At 43.4% G+C, this 18,597-nt stretch overlaps 2 protein-coding genes across 7 annotated transcripts; both read left to right on the top strand.

Annotated features, from left to right (window-relative positions):
- Positions 1-5: 5 nt before the first annotated feature.
- pxnb (paxillin b) lies at positions 6-12,923 on the top strand. Of its 5 annotated transcripts, none has more exons than XM_061278379.1 (15): positions 2,877-6,083; positions 6,532-6,972; positions 7,057-7,256; positions 7,358-7,440; positions 7,506-7,645; positions 7,719-7,902; positions 8,030-8,144; positions 8,251-9,390; positions 9,787-10,053; positions 10,150-10,521; positions 10,664-10,822; positions 10,909-11,082; positions 11,153-11,234; positions 11,317-11,465; positions 11,551-12,923. In XM_061278379.1, exons 2-15 carry the CDS (start codon positions 6,909-6,911, stop codon positions 11,815-11,817), a joined length of 3,396 nt encoding a protein of 1,131 aa, XP_061134363.1. In that variant the 5' UTR covers positions 2,877-6,083; positions 6,532-6,908; the 3' UTR covers positions 11,818-12,923. The 5 variants fall into 5 exon arrangements, with proteins under 5 accessions (XP_061134364.1, XP_061134366.1, XP_061134363.1 ...); XM_061278378.1 differs by having other exon boundaries at positions 6,308-6,972; XM_061278380.1 differs by lacking the exons at positions 2,877-6,083; positions 6,532-6,972 and adding an exon at positions 6-180.
- Positions 12,924-13,488: 565 nt separating this feature from the next.
- rnf181 (ring finger protein 181) lies at positions 13,489-16,636 on the top strand. 2 transcript variants are annotated; one of them, XM_061277831.1, is made up of 6 exons: positions 13,489-13,557; positions 13,827-13,916; positions 14,515-14,645; positions 14,985-15,100; positions 15,211-15,285; positions 15,360-16,636. In XM_061277831.1, the coding sequence occupies exons 2-6, from the start codon at positions 13,831-13,833 to the stop codon at positions 15,417-15,419; spliced, it is 468 nt and encodes a 155-aa protein (XP_061133815.1). In that variant the 5' UTR covers positions 13,489-13,557; positions 13,827-13,830; the 3' UTR covers positions 15,420-16,636. The 2 variants fall into 2 exon arrangements, with proteins under 2 accessions (XP_061133815.1, XP_061133816.1); XM_061277832.1 differs by lacking the exon at positions 13,489-13,557 and having other exon boundaries at positions 13,564-13,916.
- Positions 16,637-18,597: the final 1,961 nt, after the last annotated feature.

Here is an 18,597-nt window from a genome sequence, read left to right as displayed (position 1 = left end):
CACGTATCGTGCGCGCACACAGTTAGCGCGTTCACGTGAACGACCCTGACCAACTTCCAGGAGGGAGAATCAGAAGTGAAGTTTGCAGAGGAAAGCTCACGCTTGGCTCAAAGTGTTTGAAGGAACTGTGGAGCATTGAGTCACACGGGTCGAAGCAGACACTCAGCATGGACGATCTGGGTGAGTTTTGACCTCATGCTGCATTGGAAAGGGTCGTGTTCAGGATTGAGAAACCAAAGTAGCGGCGAAAGCAGGGCGGTAAAGTCAACGTGACAAGGAAAAGTTTCTCCATTCACTATGAGACCTATTCCAATGTTGACGCAAACCTATAGTGAAACTTTACCCCATTTGACATATTTTCGCCGTTGTTTTTTTTTTTGCAGCAATTCTATCAGTGTTATCCTAGCGCTAGCGTTTACATTTTAAAAGTCCCTCCCTTGGGACGTCAGCAGATTTCCATTTCAATAACTCGTAGCAAGTTGTTTTATCCACCGAATTTACTCCGTACTGCGGATCTTGTTGACTGATCTTTTGATGATAACCCGTCAACTTTTGCCTCAACAAGTTGCTGATTGTACGTGGAGAGGTGGGCACACCAACAGGCCTCCCCTTGTCTGTATTCACAAGAAGAAAAGAAAGGGAAAAGATGAGTTGTGATGAAATGGTGAATCTCAACATTCACTCCGTGAGACTGAAATGACGAGCCTCTGTAAAGCGACATAAAACGTTAATAAATAAGTAATGCTCGCACAGCATCGACATTACAGTTTGCTTTATTGGCGTGTGATTCTGTACAGCACTATAGAAACAGCTTGCAAATTGATGTTGTCATTGCTGCTGCTCCAGTCATAATAAGCAAAAACCACAATGCCTTCATGGGAAATTTTGGCCTTGAATGCAAGTTTATTTAGCAGTGATACACATGAAATAAGCTTGTGACTAATACTAAACCCAGCTTACAGTGTATATAAGGATGCACAGTGCCCTCACATAGTTAACTGTTTGCAAACTTGTGGATTTTTTATTTTTTTTAGTTTTACCTCCATTGTAGCTAAAAACTCCACTGTTTGCTGTTTTTATGCTCAGGGCAATAGCAGTATTGCTATGGCGCCATCCAATGACATATTGGTGCCAAGGAAACAGTTCCAAGTGGCATTGTCTTCTAGAATTGTCCACGCTATGGATTTTACATTGCAGAAAAGCAGGTGTTGGGATGTTGGCCTGACTTAATTATTTATTTAATTTCATTTATTTGTCTTGTGGTGTGAAGGCGAGTGAAAGGCTGATTGTTGGTCAAAAGGAGCCTGCTGTCTTGCTGAAGTAGCCCAAGTTTGAAGGCGGTGCGGAGGGGGCGGGCTGCAGAAGAATTCATCACTCTGATGCAGGCTCCAAGGTCAAATAGTCTGTGGGTCATGACCTATTTCTACTCTTGACTTCATACATGTTGCCCCAAATGGGGGAGCTGTCACCCTGTCAAACGTGAGCCCCTGATGTTTTGGAATTGTTTCAAGTATATCTAATTATTTTCTGTAAGGTACTGTAATTGCTCTCACCCATCATTTTTTTCACCGGTGCGTCACGGATAAGTAAAGATGAACAGTGTCAAGTATTTACTTCACATCCTTTAAACCACACTTGTCAACAACTTCTAGATGTTCTGTTTGGAAACATGACCGGTCTCGTTCCGCCTCCATAGGAAAGGGAATTCCCTCTGCGAGCTAGCACTTTGAAGTTCAGTGGGTTCCGAGTTAGCCCCTGGGGTGCGTCCGTTTATACCAGTTATAGGATGCCAGTAAATCACAAGGCAGTTGTGACATGGGCGGCGAGTGAGAGTTGATTCCACACTCACTGTCCAAATGTCAGCAGTAGCAATGGTCTTGTGATACCCAAAGTCTTTTGAGCTATAAAACATAACATTTGTTATGAGAGAAGAAAAGAGTCAAGAAGAAAAGTCATGACTATTATGACCATCTATCTTAGTTATTGCAACTTAGCGGTATTATGAAGTGACAGATACATGAACCTAAGCATTGTGACAAGTTCATTTTGATTCCAAAAAAACCTTCTGTCAGCTGATCATGTTTCAGACAAGGTCTCGTTGAAAGACGGCTTGCGGTTGAGCCGACATGCTCTTTAATGTTGTGTGTTTCAACAGCATACTCAAAGTCATTTCGCGGCCTCTGCGTCCCAGTTATTGGGTAGCACAGTTAGTGTAACCCGACGAGCTATCATCACCCTATTGTGCCTGCACCCCGGTAAAAATCGCCGGGCTCGGGTGGACAAGACGGAAGCTCATGGCTGTAAATCACTTTCGTTCTCCCCACCCATCGAACTCCCCACCCATCCTGTTCTGGATCTGGGGAAGAGCCAGCAGCATGGCTGACCTCATCGCTTAGGCAACAGACCCTGCCCCACATCCTGAGGAAACAGGAGAAAAACAATGAGCAGAGTCAGCGCTGAAGGCCGCTGTTAGAAACGCCGCTGGGAGTTGACACTGGGCTCCACAATTCTTTCTATTTTCCCGTCTTTGGTCTTCTTTGCTCTCTATCGCATCTTCTTAGTTGTACCCCTGGTCCATTGATGTTTTTTTACTTTGCACATAAAGTAGTTTTTTGTACTTTATTATTCCAGGGGGAAAGCGTGCGGAACGACTTTTTTTTTTTTTCTGTCAATATACTCTTCACGAATTGGATCGCTGGTGACTGCCTCTCACTGTACTTTAAATTTCAGCAGATTAAGTATGCAAATGAGTGAACGTGACTATTGTAAAGGTGGAATGTCAATTTCTTAGATTCCACCCAGGTAATCTCTTTTGCCCTGGTGTACAGCATTGATTTTTCAGGTTCTTTCTTCTTTTTCTTCTTTTTTTTTTTCTTCTTTTTTTTTTTTTTTTAAATCTGAGCAATGCGTCACTCAGTGGTTTCGTTGCAAAGTCTCTGCAAGAGCATGATAAGAACTCAGGTATTTGAGAGCAGGGAGGCGCGGCTGTTTTGTGATGGAAAAAATGGAACGAGGGGGTCTTAAATCATCACAGCTAAAGCCCATAAAAAACTGGCTCCTCTTTGCATCTTTACACTGTATTGCCAGACTTACCTTGCTGTACCGACTGACCGTCTGTCTGTCTTGTCTTATTTGTCTATTTACTGTTTTTAAACAGAAATTTATTTTATACTGTGGCCATGTTTTATTGTCGTGCTTGCTTTTAAATATTCTCTCTTTGTCCCCTCATTGTTTGTGCGTCAATGGGTTTAGGAGTTGTGAACAAAATTTCATTGTGCAATGTACACTGAGAATAGTCTTAAAATTCAAAGACAGCTTTTTCAGCAGCCAGTCCAGGGCCAGCTAATGACAGCAATATGTTCCATGTGAGCAAAGCAAGAAAAAAAAAAACACTGGGGAATGCTTGTAAATCAGTAATTGCAAAAAGCATGTAACAAATGTGTGGACGTTGCATAGTCTATATTTCAAATGTTTTTGCAAGGCTTGTGTCGTCAGATGGTGATAGTTGTGTCAGCAAAATACGCACATTTCTGGCACCTTCGCAAAATGAACAAAACCGCACAATAGTCACTGGAGTAACTTGAACCAGACAAAAGTATTAATCGATTAAAAAATGTGCAGAAAATTAACAAAGTAAAACCTGGCTTGTTGTTTTAATTATAGTACAACACAACCATTAAAAAATAATAATGAAACTGATCGACACTCTTAAATTGTACAATTTATATTTGGAAATAGTTCATATTGAAAATGCTGCCAATGATGTCGTCACCTTCGTTTTCTGTTGTGCCTTGTGCTCTGATACCCGACAGAAGTTACACGATGTTTGTGTATTTCTTGTAAAAGCCAGCTAAAAGCAAAAACGATTTTGCATTTGCCGCTAGACCACGACTACGTGTTAATAGGGTGTTCTGTGTTTTTAGCACATGCAACAAAGTGGTCTTTCTTTGAGGGCCTGCCACATCCTACACAATCGACAGATATGCATTCCTGACATATGCTTGAGGATGAATGTGGACTCTGTCAATTACATCAGTCTCGATACTACGCCCCCATTTGTTATTCAACTGTAGGGGGGAGGGCTTTCATTTTCTGCCATTAAGTATTCAACTCAATGAGAGTATTTAGTAGTTACTCATTTTATATGTGATTTAGTGTATTCGCACATGTGCTGTGTTTGTCTATCTATTAATTAACCGGCAGGCTGGACTCCACTAGCCCCCCCCCCCCCTTCCTGGCATGTTAACATTTGCTGCCAGTCTTGTTTTATATAGATATCATCTAAGTCTGCTGGTCTAGGGTTTCATTGCGGGTCCATAAACAGGTGAGCTGTGCACCCTGGTGACCCATCCCCATGGCCCACGTGTTAATAGAAAGGATTAAACAGCACTGCTTACACTCTACTCTTTGGTGCGCTCTGCGGTAAATACACTGTTGTAGCATTGACAACATCATCATTATTCTGGAATTCAAAGTATGCACGAGATAGCGGGGCGCATCTTGTAATTTGACATTTTCGGCACGGATGACTCTGCATCCGTTTGCATTTGCCTCTTATAGTTATACTGTCAAGACAGGTGTGGGTATGAAATGAAAGGATAGGGCTAATTATACATCTCCTTCTGAGCCCGATTGCTTTCTTTCAGCACATCGGACAAAAGGAATGTGCGGAATGCTGCATCAACGTTCACATCCATCTGATAAAAGCAAGACCGTAGGGCGGCGGAAACTCGTGTGGTGGTACAGGGACAAGAGTGGACAAGCCCCACTGCCACAAGAATGTGTAGTGTATCCACACACTGACAATTGCTTCGCCCAATCGGACACAGATGTCGCATTTGACTGGGCTCCGAGTCGCTGTAATAGATGTTTGACTGCTGCATTCAAGTCAGTCATAAACCTCTAGATGACATGTTTTCTCCAGAGACTGCACAATGAACGATTGAGTCAGTATACTGTCGAAGCAGAATTGGACTTTGTCCTCTGGCTTCAAGTCCCTGTTTTGGAATGGAAAAGATTAGTCTGTTGCTTGGCTTACAGGGCATGTTTTCAATCTAACTGCTTCTATCGCTTTGTGAACCACACTTGGGGACATAGACAAACACACACTGTCATTCAGAGGCAACACTCGAGATTGCCCTCTACGGGGGAAATCTTTCCCTTTAAACGAGGAAATCCTTTTACCCAAGAGTTAAGTGTTTAACTGAACACGTATGCAAATGACTTGACAACACATAAAAGAAAACCAATTGTAATGCAAATGTAATCATGCAGAACTGTATTCACTTTCTCCCTTGTTTCTTGGATGGTTATCCTTCTCATGCAAATGGAAACTGCTGAGTCCACATAGTCCAAAATGTGGTTTCAGAAAGTGGCACAGTATTTTCAAAAGCCTCAGGCAGTGGCGTTTCTTTGCCAGTGTGAGAAACCTTTCTAGGAATAGCTTACTCAAAATATTTGTTGACACTTAGTCAAAAAAAAAATTCTACGATGCAAGTGTTTACAGTTTGTATAAATCACACTGTCCAAGCCAACATTGGTATTTTTCCTTCCTGGAGGCTTTGTCTTTTAAGTGACAGTCATCATCAGCGGCAGGTTCAGCATGTCAGCATGTCAGCGGCAGGTGCAGATTATTTTGAGAGGGCCGTGATATTTCAGCTCATTTGCACAGACATGAGCTACTCGCTGGGCTTAGTGCTTTAAATAGGCAGGAGTCCCATGTGGTTTATGGTAAACCAGACAAATTCAACACGTATCCTCTGGGCAGGATGCCAGGATCCATATACAGTATTGGTCACAACATGCGTGTCCATGACTTTTCTGGGATTTGGATCTGGTAAATGATTACCATTTAAAATACTGTACAGTTCACATTTGCCAAAATCATTTAGTATCTTGGATGAGAAAATGAAAAAAAATCTCATTACTTTCACTGGAGGGATACTGTCAGGCAAGTTTGGTGAGCAGACCCCTCCCTCAACCCTGCAGAAGTGTATCGTTGCTCTTGTTCCTCTCACTATCTTTGTCTACTTCACAAGAACACATTGCTGTGGATGGGCACATACAACAGGTGCAGCAAGAATGTGAGTACAAATTCGGATGTTTTTATGGTGCCTTTTTTAAAAGTTGAAATTTGAAGTATTTGTTAGTGTTTTTAAATGTTCTATTTGCATTGGCATCTGTAGCGTGTCTGTCATTGTACCTCAGTAATATGAAGTAGTTTTGAGGCTGACATGAAATATTTAACCTCAACTTAGTTTTTGTGAAAGTGTGCTGGTAGATGGCTTGACATGCTGTCGTATTGTAGGAACTCAGTGGGACTAACTGGGAGATGTGGAATGACCGAGACAACATTCTAAACATGGATAGTTTCTCCCTCCTGAAGAATGTTTTATTTTCAAGTTGTGTATCCATAGAAAATAAAATACAAGTGGATTTTCAGGTTCCAATCGATATTCTTTGTATGTATAATGTAATCCATTCGTTGTTGTTTTTTTCTCTTTATCTCTTCCATTGCTTGTGATTCAAAAGTGTTCCAAGTGTCTTAAGTGTCAAAGTATGCAGCTGGCAGAGGATGGATACAGTCATTGTGTGATGTAAGAGTCTATTTTACACTTGCATTCTGTTGGCCACTAAGCAGCAGGACATAATCCCTGGACAAGGTTCAGAAACACCTCGGCTTTGTTGCTCAGAACAATCACATGGTTTCGGATCTATGTCTCTCCAAAGTGGAGGCTATCTGGAGGACAGGTAACTCATTCGCTGCCAGCCCAGTGAAAATGGATCTTTGACGTCTGTAGCCGTCAATGGTGGTGAATGACGTAAGCAACTCATTGACAGCAGGGTTGTATTTATAGTGAAGGGCAAAGAATGCTGAGGATGTTTTTGAAAGGTCAGAATGTTTAGTCATGATGGCGATGTTAGGAAGTGAATCCTCTCTGGGGACGAGTTGCAATATTTACCAGTACACACGTAAGTGATCGCGCAGAAAACACCATGATTTATGTCTTTGTTTGGGAAAGGTCATAAAATGCTCTGGTAAACGTTGTCTTGCAGACGCATTACTGGCTGACCTGGAATCAACCACGTCCCACATTTCAAAAAGACCAGTGTTTTTACCAGATGAGACCCCCTACTCTATCCCGATTGGGAATTATTGCCAGGATCAATCAGTTCCTCCTCCAGTCCCTCCTCCGCCCACAGTTGAAGCTCTGAATGGTTCCCTGCAAGACCACTCCCACCACTCTTCTCAACAGGTACAAGATAAGAAAAACCTAAGAGTGATAAAATAATTGAGCCATAACTCTCAATCAATTCACCTTTGTGTCTAATTTAACTGTTCTTAAAATGGCCGCAGTCTTTAGGTTCAGCCCAGAAGAGCTCATGGTCGAGGGACAGTAGTGGCTCTCCGTCTCATATTGAAGAAGACCACGTCTACAGGTTTGCCATCTACATGCATCAGTTGCTCTTTATTGCTTCAGTTAACACTCGTTTCTCTTGCTCAGCTTTCCAAACAAACAAAAGTCATCAGACTCATCAACATCAGCCATGACTTCTGCTCTGGGCAGCAACTTGTCTGAGCTTGACAGACTACTTCTGGAGCTTAATGCGGTTCAGCAGAGCTCCCCTTCATTCCCCACTACAGGTGCATTCAAGGGTTTCATCTTCATCAGGCCCGTTAGCACAGAACGTAATGAGTAATGTTTATGTTTTGACAGAAGAGAGACCCCCACCCCTACCATCCACCAGCATCACCCACTATGAGAATGGCAATGCCCCTGACATAAGAGTTAGCCCTCCGCCTCAGGAGGAGCCCAAGAAAAATGGAACAAGGCAGGATGAGGGCCGGCCCACAGTGGAGAGTCTTTTGGATGAGCTGGAGGGCTCAGTGCCCTCAACCAGGTTAGGATGAGTTTAACAACAACTCTTCTTTTTTCTGCTCGCAATAAACTATTTGGGACAATAGTTATTTTGTGTTTCACCAGCAGTTTGATGTTCAAAGGTAAACGCTATGTATTTTATTTTCCAGCCCCTCCCCTCGCCACAGTGATATGGACAGCCCCTCGCAACAGCAGGCACGGATTTCAGCTTCATGTGCCACAAGAGAGTTAGATGAGCTGATGGCCTCTTTGTCTGACTTCAAGGTGCAGTCTTAAAAAAAAAAAAAAAAAAGAAAGAAATCCCAAAACCATATTCAGGATGGTTTCTCTGTTCCTGCCTTCTGGCTTACTCTCATTTCTGTGTTTCTAGCCCAGCTCTTCTTCCACCCCTCCTCATCCTCCAGTCTCTACCTTCGTCACCCCAGTGGCTTCACCTTTCCTCAGTCTGTCCCACTCATCTGCCTGTGCTTCTCCTATGTTCTCTTTGCCTGCTGGTCTAGAACTACACATAGATGAGGACGGTGTAGACCGAGCCTCTTTGAAACGTCACAGTCCAATATCATCCCTTTCTGCAGCCAGTGATCTCGACTCTGTCGCAGATGTGCTTTCTGCGGTCCCACCATCGCCAAACAATTCGCTGCTTGTCCTCACCGTTTCCGGCAGAAACAACCAGCAGAGAAACAGTTCGAGCCCATCCACTACTCCCTCGACGACTTCAGTAAACACAGTCTTGGACCACAAGACTTCCAAATCACCTAGTCCATCTGTGGAGCGCATTTCACCCCTAGCAGCTGCAGCCTCACCCCTTCACTACCTCACCCCTCCTACCTCTATACCCAAGACTCCTTCACTTCTCCTTTGTACTTCTGTGTCGCCTCCCCTCACCAATAACTCCTTCACACCCTCCTCCTCGGTCTCGCCGACCAACATTTCCTCATATACGACCATCACGAGCTCTTCAATTTCCAGTGGACATCTGTTGCAGCCAGCACCTGCAGCCAAGAGCGCACTGCATCAGCTGCCTGTTGAAGACCCCTCCCTGAATGAAGCGCTCGACAAACTGCTAGAGATGAGTTTCGCACAAATTCACTCAGCGGCCGAAGTGAAGGATCTGCAGCTGCACACGGAGGCGCACTATCTTGGCAGAGGAGTCCCCGAGGTGTCGGAGGAACTCATCCTGCTCATGGACAGAAACAGTGTGCAGCCTGACATGTTCACCTGCACCGCTAACACCATCACAGATGAATCAGTGGACGGAGGTACCGACACCAACGGAGATCTGGACTGGGCCGATGAGGAGCTGTCCGTGTCCTTACACGACGGACTAGATGGCACCATGACGCCGTACACCGAGAGGCTGTACACAGATGGCAGCGTGACTCCACTGACGGAAGCTAGCTGGATGGATGATTCCATGACGCCGTCCACGTGTCCTGGGACGCCAGACGCTGCCTTGGATCTGCCTTTGTTGCAACCACCCAATATGGACAGAGTGTCTGCCTCAGGACACGTAGGCATCTCGCTTGCTCGATGCAGGATGTCCTTGTGTTTCTCACGTGTGACACATTGTTTGCTTTTTGGAGTGATGCATCGCTACCAGCTCGTGCCTGCTGCTAAACAGCAAAGGAAAAGCCCTTCAGGCTCTTAACATGGATTGCTTTGCTGTTCTACTCACTGTGTTACTGAGAAAGCTTCACTTTAAGTTATTTGGCTTAGCAGAGGGTATGCAAGGAATGTAAGGTTTTGCCACAGCATGGAGTATGATTCTTAAGGCCCCCCCCCCAAATGCTGCATTCCTGCTCGGAAATGTCATCATGCGACTCACCTGGTCGATGTGCTCTTGCTGTTCATCACCGAGCCGTGGTATCTGTGGATTGATGATGAGATGCTCAACATTCCTGTCTAGATCAAATCTGTGATAAGGCGCACTAAGGAGACCCCCAATGTGCACCCGATGTATCGAGACGGTCTCCTGCGCAGGAAAATGGGCCCCGTCATTGTCAACAAGAACTCTTCCCAGGACCGCCTCATAGAGGAGCTTCAGGGCAAGTTTGGTATCGCCCGCTCTGAGCGTCGACGTAAACAGCCAGACGAGTGGATTATGGACGGGTTCGTTGTCACAGCCAAGCCTCAACGCTTCCGCCCTGACGGAGCGGTCGGCGAGGTGGACAAGGTCGGGTGCGGGCTTTTCAACAGACACTGTTGACTCACGTTCAGCGCCCACAGTTTCTCTTTGTGTGCTTCCCTTTTTGTTTCTCTTCCACTTTAGATTGTAATTTCCCCCGGGTCGCCTGCTCCCGTGAGACGGGTCCTCCCGCCTCAGTCACCTCCTGCTCCTCGTCCTCCTTCTATCATAGAAGACCCTAAACTCATGCTCCCAGGTCACCAACATCCCGCTCCTTTACCTCCACCACCTCCCTTGCCCCCTCCTCACATCCGAGCGCAAGACACAGCTCCACCTCGGCACATAATGACAGCTTCACAAGCACCACTGTCACCACCCGCTCAGGAACCACCAGTCCACAAACTCGAGCCCCCCATGTCTATTCATAAAAGTCCAACCCACCCTTCACCACCAGTTGAACCCAAAGTCCTGGTATCTGTCGGCTGCCAAACTGACTATGACCCACTCTTCTCCTCGGTACAGGCTTGAACCCTCTGTCTCTTTTTCCCTTTCTGCCTGTTGCACCTTTTACAGTACAGTAAATGCTTGCCATTAGCTTGGTAAGCAAGCTATCAGGTCAATTTTCAACTCAACCCTTTCCATATTCCAACCTCCCTAGATGGCTCAAGGGAAAGGGGTTTCTTCTGGCGCTCAGCAGACGCAGGTCAACAAGCTGGACAACATGCTTGGGAGCCTGCAGTCGGACCTTAACAAACTGGGTGTGCAGACAGTGGCCAAAGGAGTTTGCGGTGCCTGCTTCAAGCCAATTGTGGGGCAGGTGAGTCAGTTGCTCAGCTACTATACGCTGAGGGCAAAAATGATCCCACCGTGACTTACTTGCATATGCCATTTGTGTTTGTTTAGTTGGTGACTGCCATGGGGCGCACATGGCATCCTGAACACTTTGTGTGCACGCACTGTCAAGAGGAGATTGGCTCCAGAAACTTTTTTGAGCGGGAAGGACAGCCCTACTGTGAGAGAGATTACCATAACCTGTTTTCTCCTCGATGCCACTACTGCAATGGGCCCATACTAAATGTGCGTCCTCGCTTTTCTGCCTCTACCTTTCCTGCAAGTAGAACTCAATCTGTTTTTGTCACGTTTACAGCAAGTTGTAACTGCGCTGGATCGAACATGGCACCCCGAACATTTCTTCTGCGCTCAGTGTGGATGCTTCTTCGACCCAGATGGTAGAGCGGGTTCTTGATGAAATTTTACGTCAGCAAAACCTGAATTGAATTTTCTGATCTTTGATCTCCTTCATCTTACAAGGCTTCCATGAAAAGGATGGCAAGGCTTACTGCAGGAAGGATTACTTTGACATGTTTGCACCAAAATGTGGTGGCTGCGCGAGAGCCATCGTGGAGAACTACATCTCGGCACTCAACTCGCTTTGGCACCCGGAGTGTTTTGTTTGCAGGGTGTGTATCAGATGGCGTTTTGCGGAACGGTAAGATGCGCTGTGAGAATATACATCTTCATCTACTGTCAATTCTTTCTCTTTAGGAGTGTTTCACGCCATTTGTCAATGGAAGTTTCTTTGAGCACGACGGCCAGCCCTACTGTGAAGTCCACTACCACGAGCGCCGCGGTTCTCTGTGCTCCGGCTGCCAGAAGCCCATCACAGGTCGCTGTATCACAGCTATGTCCAAGAAGTTCCACCCGGAACACTTTGTCTGCGCTTTCTGCCTCAAGCAACTCAACAAAGGCACATTTAAAGAGCAGAACGACAAACCCTACTGCCACGGCTGCTTTGTGAAGCTCTTTAGTTAAGGAGCGAGGCAGCTACTTGTGGTACTGCGCAGAAGAAAGGTGTCCGCAGCAACGCGGGCACTAGTCCAGACTGATGTCAATCAACGTAAGGTTGTGACCCTTTTCAAATGTGTGTATGCATAGGCTAAACATTATTCATCCTGCTTGGGATTAAGGCTATAAACGGTGCCCAATATTTCATAACAATGGAAATGAAGGGTGAAATAACGTCTGCATGTTTTAACTTATGACTTCAACTTTCCCTAATAGTTTCTTTTCTTTCCATTACATTTGCTAGTTCATTTACTTGTCAGGTGGCGATGAACGACTGAGGACTGAAGAAATCATAAAATGTGCATTTTTACTATTCTCACTGGTTGAGTATGTCCTTTTTAGGATTTATTTTTTAGTTAAAATCAGACAATTAGAGCAGGGAGCAGGTGACCTGCTATTGTGCGATTAACTGATTTTCAACCAGATTATGATGTTTTGTTTTAGTCTTTTATTGTGTCAAAGTTGACGCATTAATGTAAGTGAAACATCAACTGGAAATTGTATTGAGTGAGCAATTGGTTGTTTTGTGGCGTGTGTGAAGATGTTTTCTTTTCACTCTGTGGATTTACTCAATCAGCCACACATTTTAGACTTGATTTGTTTATACCAGCATGTTAGAAAACATTTATTTGATGTACAGTACATGAGAAGGATATTTTTAGAGTAACGTCTTTCTAGACTTGATCACAATTCTATTTGTTCCACAGTAATTGCTGTTGTCTTGAGTTAGTAGAAAGCCAAAGCTAAATGTTTCACTGCCAAATCATTCCTTGTTTTCATCGATGAAAACAAACAGTTTCACCATTCATTTCCTCAGATTTTCACAGATATTACTGTTTATAGTCATTTCCAGCGTCTCCACCCTATTACCGTACAATTAATAGTGTAAATCTGCAATATTAGACGAGGCACCGGGATGCTTCCCAAGACTGTTTTTGATAGCTACTCCCTACAAAAATGGTGATCATTGGTTGGACTGTGATGCTGGACTACTGTGTTCCTATGTCAGAATCGTTGGACTACAAGGACACTATATGGCATTGTATTATCAAACCATTAAACTTGTATCTGCAGTCGTGGCATGTCTTTTGTCCAATATGAGTAATTGTATTAAGAGTGTTGGCTTTGACACCTTGTGGCATTTTATTGAAAGCAAACGGGGAAAAGTAAGACTAGTCCTGTGAGCTGCATCTACTGCAGGTAGTTACCAACCTTTTTGTGTGAGAGTGAAAGCTACTATGTACTTCTTAGGAACTGATTAATGCAAAGGGCTACCAGTTTGATACAACATCTGAAATAACAAAATACCTTTATTAATATTATTGCAGCCCATGTTTAATATTCATTTATATGAAGCCGCTGATAATGCCACAATGATTTCTCACAGAGAAAAATATCAATATGCAACACTTTCTCTCTATGAATCTCCACTAGTGTTTAGATTTTCAAATTTGACATTTTTTCCGTTTCCTTTCAAATTGTATACATTTTAACGATGACTTTTGTAATGTAGTTTACTCATTTTGTTTTTAATAATACAACGAAAAAATTAACTGGTGCATCGTGAATGGTGAAAAGAAATACCACGTGACAGGAATAGTACCACCTTTCACTCGATTGCGCTGATTGGAGAAAACCATTACCACGTGATTGAGTCTGTTGTACCCGGAAGAATGACAAATGTTTCTTGTTACAAGCCATTTCAAGGTACGTATGAGTGAAATGGGTCTTCTAGAAAGATTATTAATTAAAGTTTAATACTTTTTGATTTCGACGAACTCAAGACGGAAATAAATCTAACGAAACAGAACATTTTAGATGCTACAGTTTTGTTTATCTGTTCAACATGTTGACCGGGGATTCAATTCGAATTCTCTTACAGGAACTTTAGTGCTTTCGTTCTGCGCGTTTTAATCACTGGGTTCACTTCACCTTTTAGCGCCTGTTGTTGGTTTTCCTGTGTTTTAACCAAATAGCATCATGGCATCCTACTTCGAGGAGCACGATTGTGAGCCCACCAACCCTGAAGAACAGTACCGCCAGAACGCTCTACTTGAGCTGGCAAGGTGACAATCTACAAATTTCATTCCATATCCTTGAAGTCCAGCTAAGGTTCATGTACAAGTTCATGTACTAGCATGCGAGTTTGTAAACCTAAGTTGCGCGCTACGTGTAATACTAATGAAGCACTATATGTTAACTAGTAGTATTTTTTTTAATTGAATATTATTGCAACATGCAACTGTAAGATGCACAGTTTGATCATTAACACTTTGTATCAAACTGATTCATTTGAAATTTATTGTATTACATTTATACTTTTAAAACTTTATAAAAACAAACTGCTTTTTAAAATATGCAAATCTAATGTGCTAAAAAGTTACATACAACTGAATTGGACTAGCTCTAAGCTGTGATTCTTTTAGGCACCACTAGAGGGAGCCTACATACCACTAGTGGTTTCACACTCTAATCTATGGCAGTTTTGCCTCACAAGCATCGTCATTGTCTGGCTGTACAAAAACATCGACCTTGAGCTGGATAATCAAGGTTATCCAAGAACTGCTCAGACGGTTTTCATTAGTCATGACCCAGCTTACTTTAGCAGTCATGATTTCATGATGCCATTTGACCTTTTATACTGGCTTGTGTTTGCCTGTGAAGGTCTCTCATGCAGGGTTTGGACTTGATGGACTCGGGGGACTCATCAGACTGGAACCAGCGTCTACCTCCTCCTGCTGCAAAAGTAGCTGTGCAGACGCTCAATGTGGTGGTTATTTCCCCTGAACAAGCAGGTGACATCTCTATGAATTTAACACGAATAGTTTTTATTCCGCTGACATATTCAATAACAACAATGTATTTGTACCTGTTGGTATGTTGATAAAGGGGGACTATAAAAAGAGGAAAGTAGTTTCCAGGGATCTGTGACATATTTTCAATAAAATACCCAACAAATCAAGAATTCTCTGATACGTTACACACTGTTTCTTGTCTTACTAAAATCAGCCCATTTGTGACGGCAACCTCATCTCATACAAGTGAGCGACTGGACATCATGCAAACACGATCGGTGTATATGACAGGTGCCGACCCAGCTGCTCTCGAATGTTAACTTGTCTTTGCTATTGCAGACAAAGGCCTGAAGTGTCCTGTTTGTTTACTGGAGTTTGAAGAGGAGGAGACGGTTCGAGAAATGCCTTGCAAACATCTTTTCCACTCTGGATGTATACTGCCCTGGCTGGGCAAGGTATTAAGAGCTCAGATATTTTTTGGTTCAGTCACTTGCAAGGCAGCATCTTGTCTCCTGTTGCAATATTATTGTATTTTTGTTTTGTTTTTTACTCTTTCAAACTCCAGACAAACTCCTGCCCGCTGTGTCGACTTGAACTACCAACCGATAATGCAGACTACGAGGAGTTTAAGAAAGACAAGGTGAGTGTGTGTATGCATGAACGCCTGTACATTCACATGTAAGTGTTTTCTAAGTGTGTGTGTGTGTCCTGTAGGAGAGAAGAAAACAGAGGGAGCACAGACTGGTGGACCTCCATGGAGCAATGTACACATGACAGTGACCTATCAACATTACTTGATATTCAGGACGTTTTTAAGCATCAGAGTCAAAGTACACACATTCTAGCCTTCAATATGCAGCATTGACTCAGTATTGTTTATACAATTTCCTCTAAAGTATATAATTTATTATATAATGATGTGACTTTTGTTTTTATCAGTTGTCCTAGTTTCATTCCATACATGTTATTTGAAAATGTCAACCACAATCATTTACTGTGCACTAGTACTGTATTGTATAAATTATAGATTATCCATCTCTGCAACCCAACCTATCTTTACATGGGTTGTATTCCCCCCCCACCACTTCTGAATGGGCCTCATGGTGTGTTTTGTCTGGTTGTATAACTATTTTTAAAACCGCATAATGGTCTACTGTGGGCCTGCTGTACTATACCGTCTATATCAGGGGTCTCAAACTTACAGCCCACGGAACATTTGTAGGCTGCAGGCTGACATTTTGCAGCCTTTTTCGTGACATCTAAGTTTAATGTTGGTGGGCACCCTCCTTTTTGCCCCATTGTTGACGTGAGTCTAACCCCCCCCCCCCCCCCCAGTCGCAATCTTTATTAAAACCTCCCTCAAAAAGGAAGGTTGGCAACGAGAATAGCCGATTTAAAGAAAAGCAGACAAATGTTGATTGTTGTTGTTGAGCACAGGGTCACCCTGACATGTCTTGAATGCACAGAGCTTAAGAAATCATGTGCTGAGTAAGCAAAGTACCAGGGTGAGAGAGAACCGTGCCACCTATCTTGTTCACATTCTGAAGAATTGATGTTCTGAAGTGTTTTTTGTTATGAAGATTGAGAAGATTCGATCTTGTACTTGTGAATACTTGAACCCCTTTTTTGTTGGACACATGTAGAATATATCACCAGCAATCAACGTGAATTGAGTTTGAGATGGTGTTGGTTCGTGAATGAATGAATCGTTCTAGGGAATTGATTTTTTTTCCAGTGAACGAGAGTGAACTTCCTAAAGTGATTCGTTCTTTTTTCAGTTCATACCAGTAGGTGTCGGTAATGTGCATTGAAGCTGGTGCCATCTCGCCGTAAATCAAAACGAAGAAGAAACTGACTAACTTCCCGTCCGCGAACGAGTCGTGAATTGCAATTCCAGTTCATCGTGAAAACGGATCAGTGAGAGAAGGAATCCTGACTTTCCTGTTTTATTCCTTGTTTTTTTGTTTGCCAATTAAAACATAAAAATCAAAGATTTGGTTAACTGCTTTACATGATAATATGTGTAGGTACACCTCATGGACACTTCAATAGGTACACTACACAAGATAAAAAAATATATATAATAAATAAATTAAGGGTTAATTGCACAATAAAAGCACGTTTATTTAGATTCTCACACCTGGGATTGAACCACCCTCTTACTGGACCATATCACTAACCAGTCGGCTATTTCGACCAGGGATTCTATTCACTCTTTTGTACTAGTGATGTGCATTCCAGTTTTAAGTTCACGCAGGTGCGTATAACGAGGGAATCACACGGACAGTCAATTAGGTACACCGCCATTTTCAAGTGTATCTAATAAGTCACTTTATGAGGGAAATATCATGGTCAAAGGTCACAGGTGTCAAGTCTAGTCCTCGGGGCCGCATTCCAACATGTTTTCCAACATTCCCTCGTTAAGTGCACCTGCGTGAAAAGTTTTAGCTCCTACAGACTGTGAAAGGAGCTAAAACTTTTCACGCAGGTGCGTTTAACGAGGATAACTTGGAAAACATATTGGAACGCGGCCCCTCAAGGACTGGAGGTCGACACCCCTGGTTTAAGTGAAAAGTGCCACACCCGCCCTCACCCCCACTTTCTGATTGGCTGTTTGATCTGTGACGTCATTCGGACACTCTATTAGGTCTCTTTCACGACTCGTTCGTGAACGGGAAGTTACCTTGTTTTCTTCTTCGTTTTGATTTACGGCGAGGTGGCACCAGCTTCATTGCGCATTCCCGACACCTACTGGTTGAAGTCATATGAACTGAAAAAAGAACAAATCACTTTAGGAAGTGATTCGTTCACTGAAAAAAGTCGTTCTTTTGAATGATTCGTTTGAACGAATCTTTTGAGTGAACTGATTCTAAAGAAACAGCTCACTTAAGAGAACTGGAATGCACATCACGAGTTTGAGACTCCTGATCCTAACTAAATCTTTGACATTTGAACAGAGGTCAGCAGGACTTGATAGTAAAGTTTTGATTTATTTTTTCTTAACCGAGATTTTTAATAAATCAGTTTAATAAAGTGCTTGATTCCTGTGTAAGGGATACAGCAGTCCCATAATTCAACATCACGCTAGGATGCCTCCAAGGCAGTGCTTCTCAAATAGTGGGGCGCGCCCCCCTTGGGGGCGCGGTGCTATTCCTGGGGGGGCGCGTGTGACCCTGGGGAACAGGCTTTTTTTTTGGCAGTACTAGAATAAAGTGTAATTGCGCGTTTACTACAGCAGGGGGCAGTGGCGCTCTCATTGTTACTTCTGTCACGTTTGCGACAGTGCAACATTTTACGACTTACAAGACAAGTTAGGATAGTCACGGTGGGGAGGGGGGGGCGCGAATAGTTTTCTTCTTGCTAGGGGGGGGGCGTAACAGAAAATAATTGAGAAGCACTGGGTTAAATAAAGGTTAACCTAAAAAAAAAAAAAAAAAGTGAACCCTGAACTTTGAACCCGCGGTGACCCCGCGGCGACCCCGTGGTGACCCCGTGGTGACCCCTGGGTGACCTTTGAACCCTGAACTTTCAACTCTAGTTATAAATCGAAAATGTGCACATGACCCCGTGAACTTTGAACCGACCTTTGACCCCTGGGTGAACTTTGAACCGTAAACTTTGACCTTTGACCCCTAGCTAATTACATTTTTTTTTTTTAAACCGGCATAGCAGAACGATCCATGGTCTTCAGATGCCGCGCTGTCGCCATCTCCTGGTCAGTTAGTGAAATGCTTTTGCTGATGGTTTTTTTTCTCTCAATTAAAACAAATCAATTAGCCAGTTGGTTTTCTTTATTTAATATCTATTATCAGACAAAACCAAATTGTGAATCAGTCACCTAGGCTATAGCAGAACAAACAATCCATGGTCTTCAGATGCCACGCTGTCGCCATCTCCTGGTCAGCTAGTGAAATGCTTTTGCTGTTTTTTTTCCCTCTCAATTAAAACAAAT

This window comes from Syngnathus typhle, linkage group LG5 (assembly GCF_033458585.1).
Source record: "Syngnathus typhle isolate RoL2023-S1 ecotype Sweden linkage group LG5, RoL_Styp_1.0, whole genome shotgun sequence".
Classification (NCBI taxonomy): domain Eukaryota; kingdom Metazoa; phylum Chordata; class Actinopteri; order Syngnathiformes; family Syngnathidae; genus Syngnathus; species Syngnathus typhle.
The sequence above is the reverse complement of the archived record's forward strand: the minus strand, read 5'-3'. Positions and strand labels throughout refer to the sequence as shown.

Coding starts and splice junctions, on each gene's coding strand:
- pxnb (XM_061278379.1), top strand. CDS start 6,909: ATGATGGCGATGTTAGGAAGTGAATCCTCTCTGGGGACGAGTTGCAAT. Junction 10,522..10,663: donor ATGACCCACTCTTCTCCTCG/GTACAGGCTTGA, acceptor CAACCTCCCTAG/ATGGCTCAAGGGAAAGGGGT. Junction 10,823..10,908: donor TCAAGCCAATTGTGGGGCAG/GTGAGTCAGTTG, acceptor GTGTTTGTTTAG/TTGGTGACTGCCATGGGGCG.
- rnf181 (XM_061277831.1), top strand. CDS start 13,831: ATGGCATCCTACTTCGAGGAGCACGATTGTGAGCCCACCAACCCTGAA. Junction 14,646..14,984: donor TATTTCCCCTGAACAAGCAG/GTGACATCTCTA, acceptor TTGCTATTGCAG/ACAAAGGCCTGAAGTGTCCT. Junction 15,286..15,359: donor AGGAGTTTAAGAAAGACAAG/GTGAGTGTGTGT, acceptor TGTGTCCTGTAG/GAGAGAAGAAAACAGAGGGA.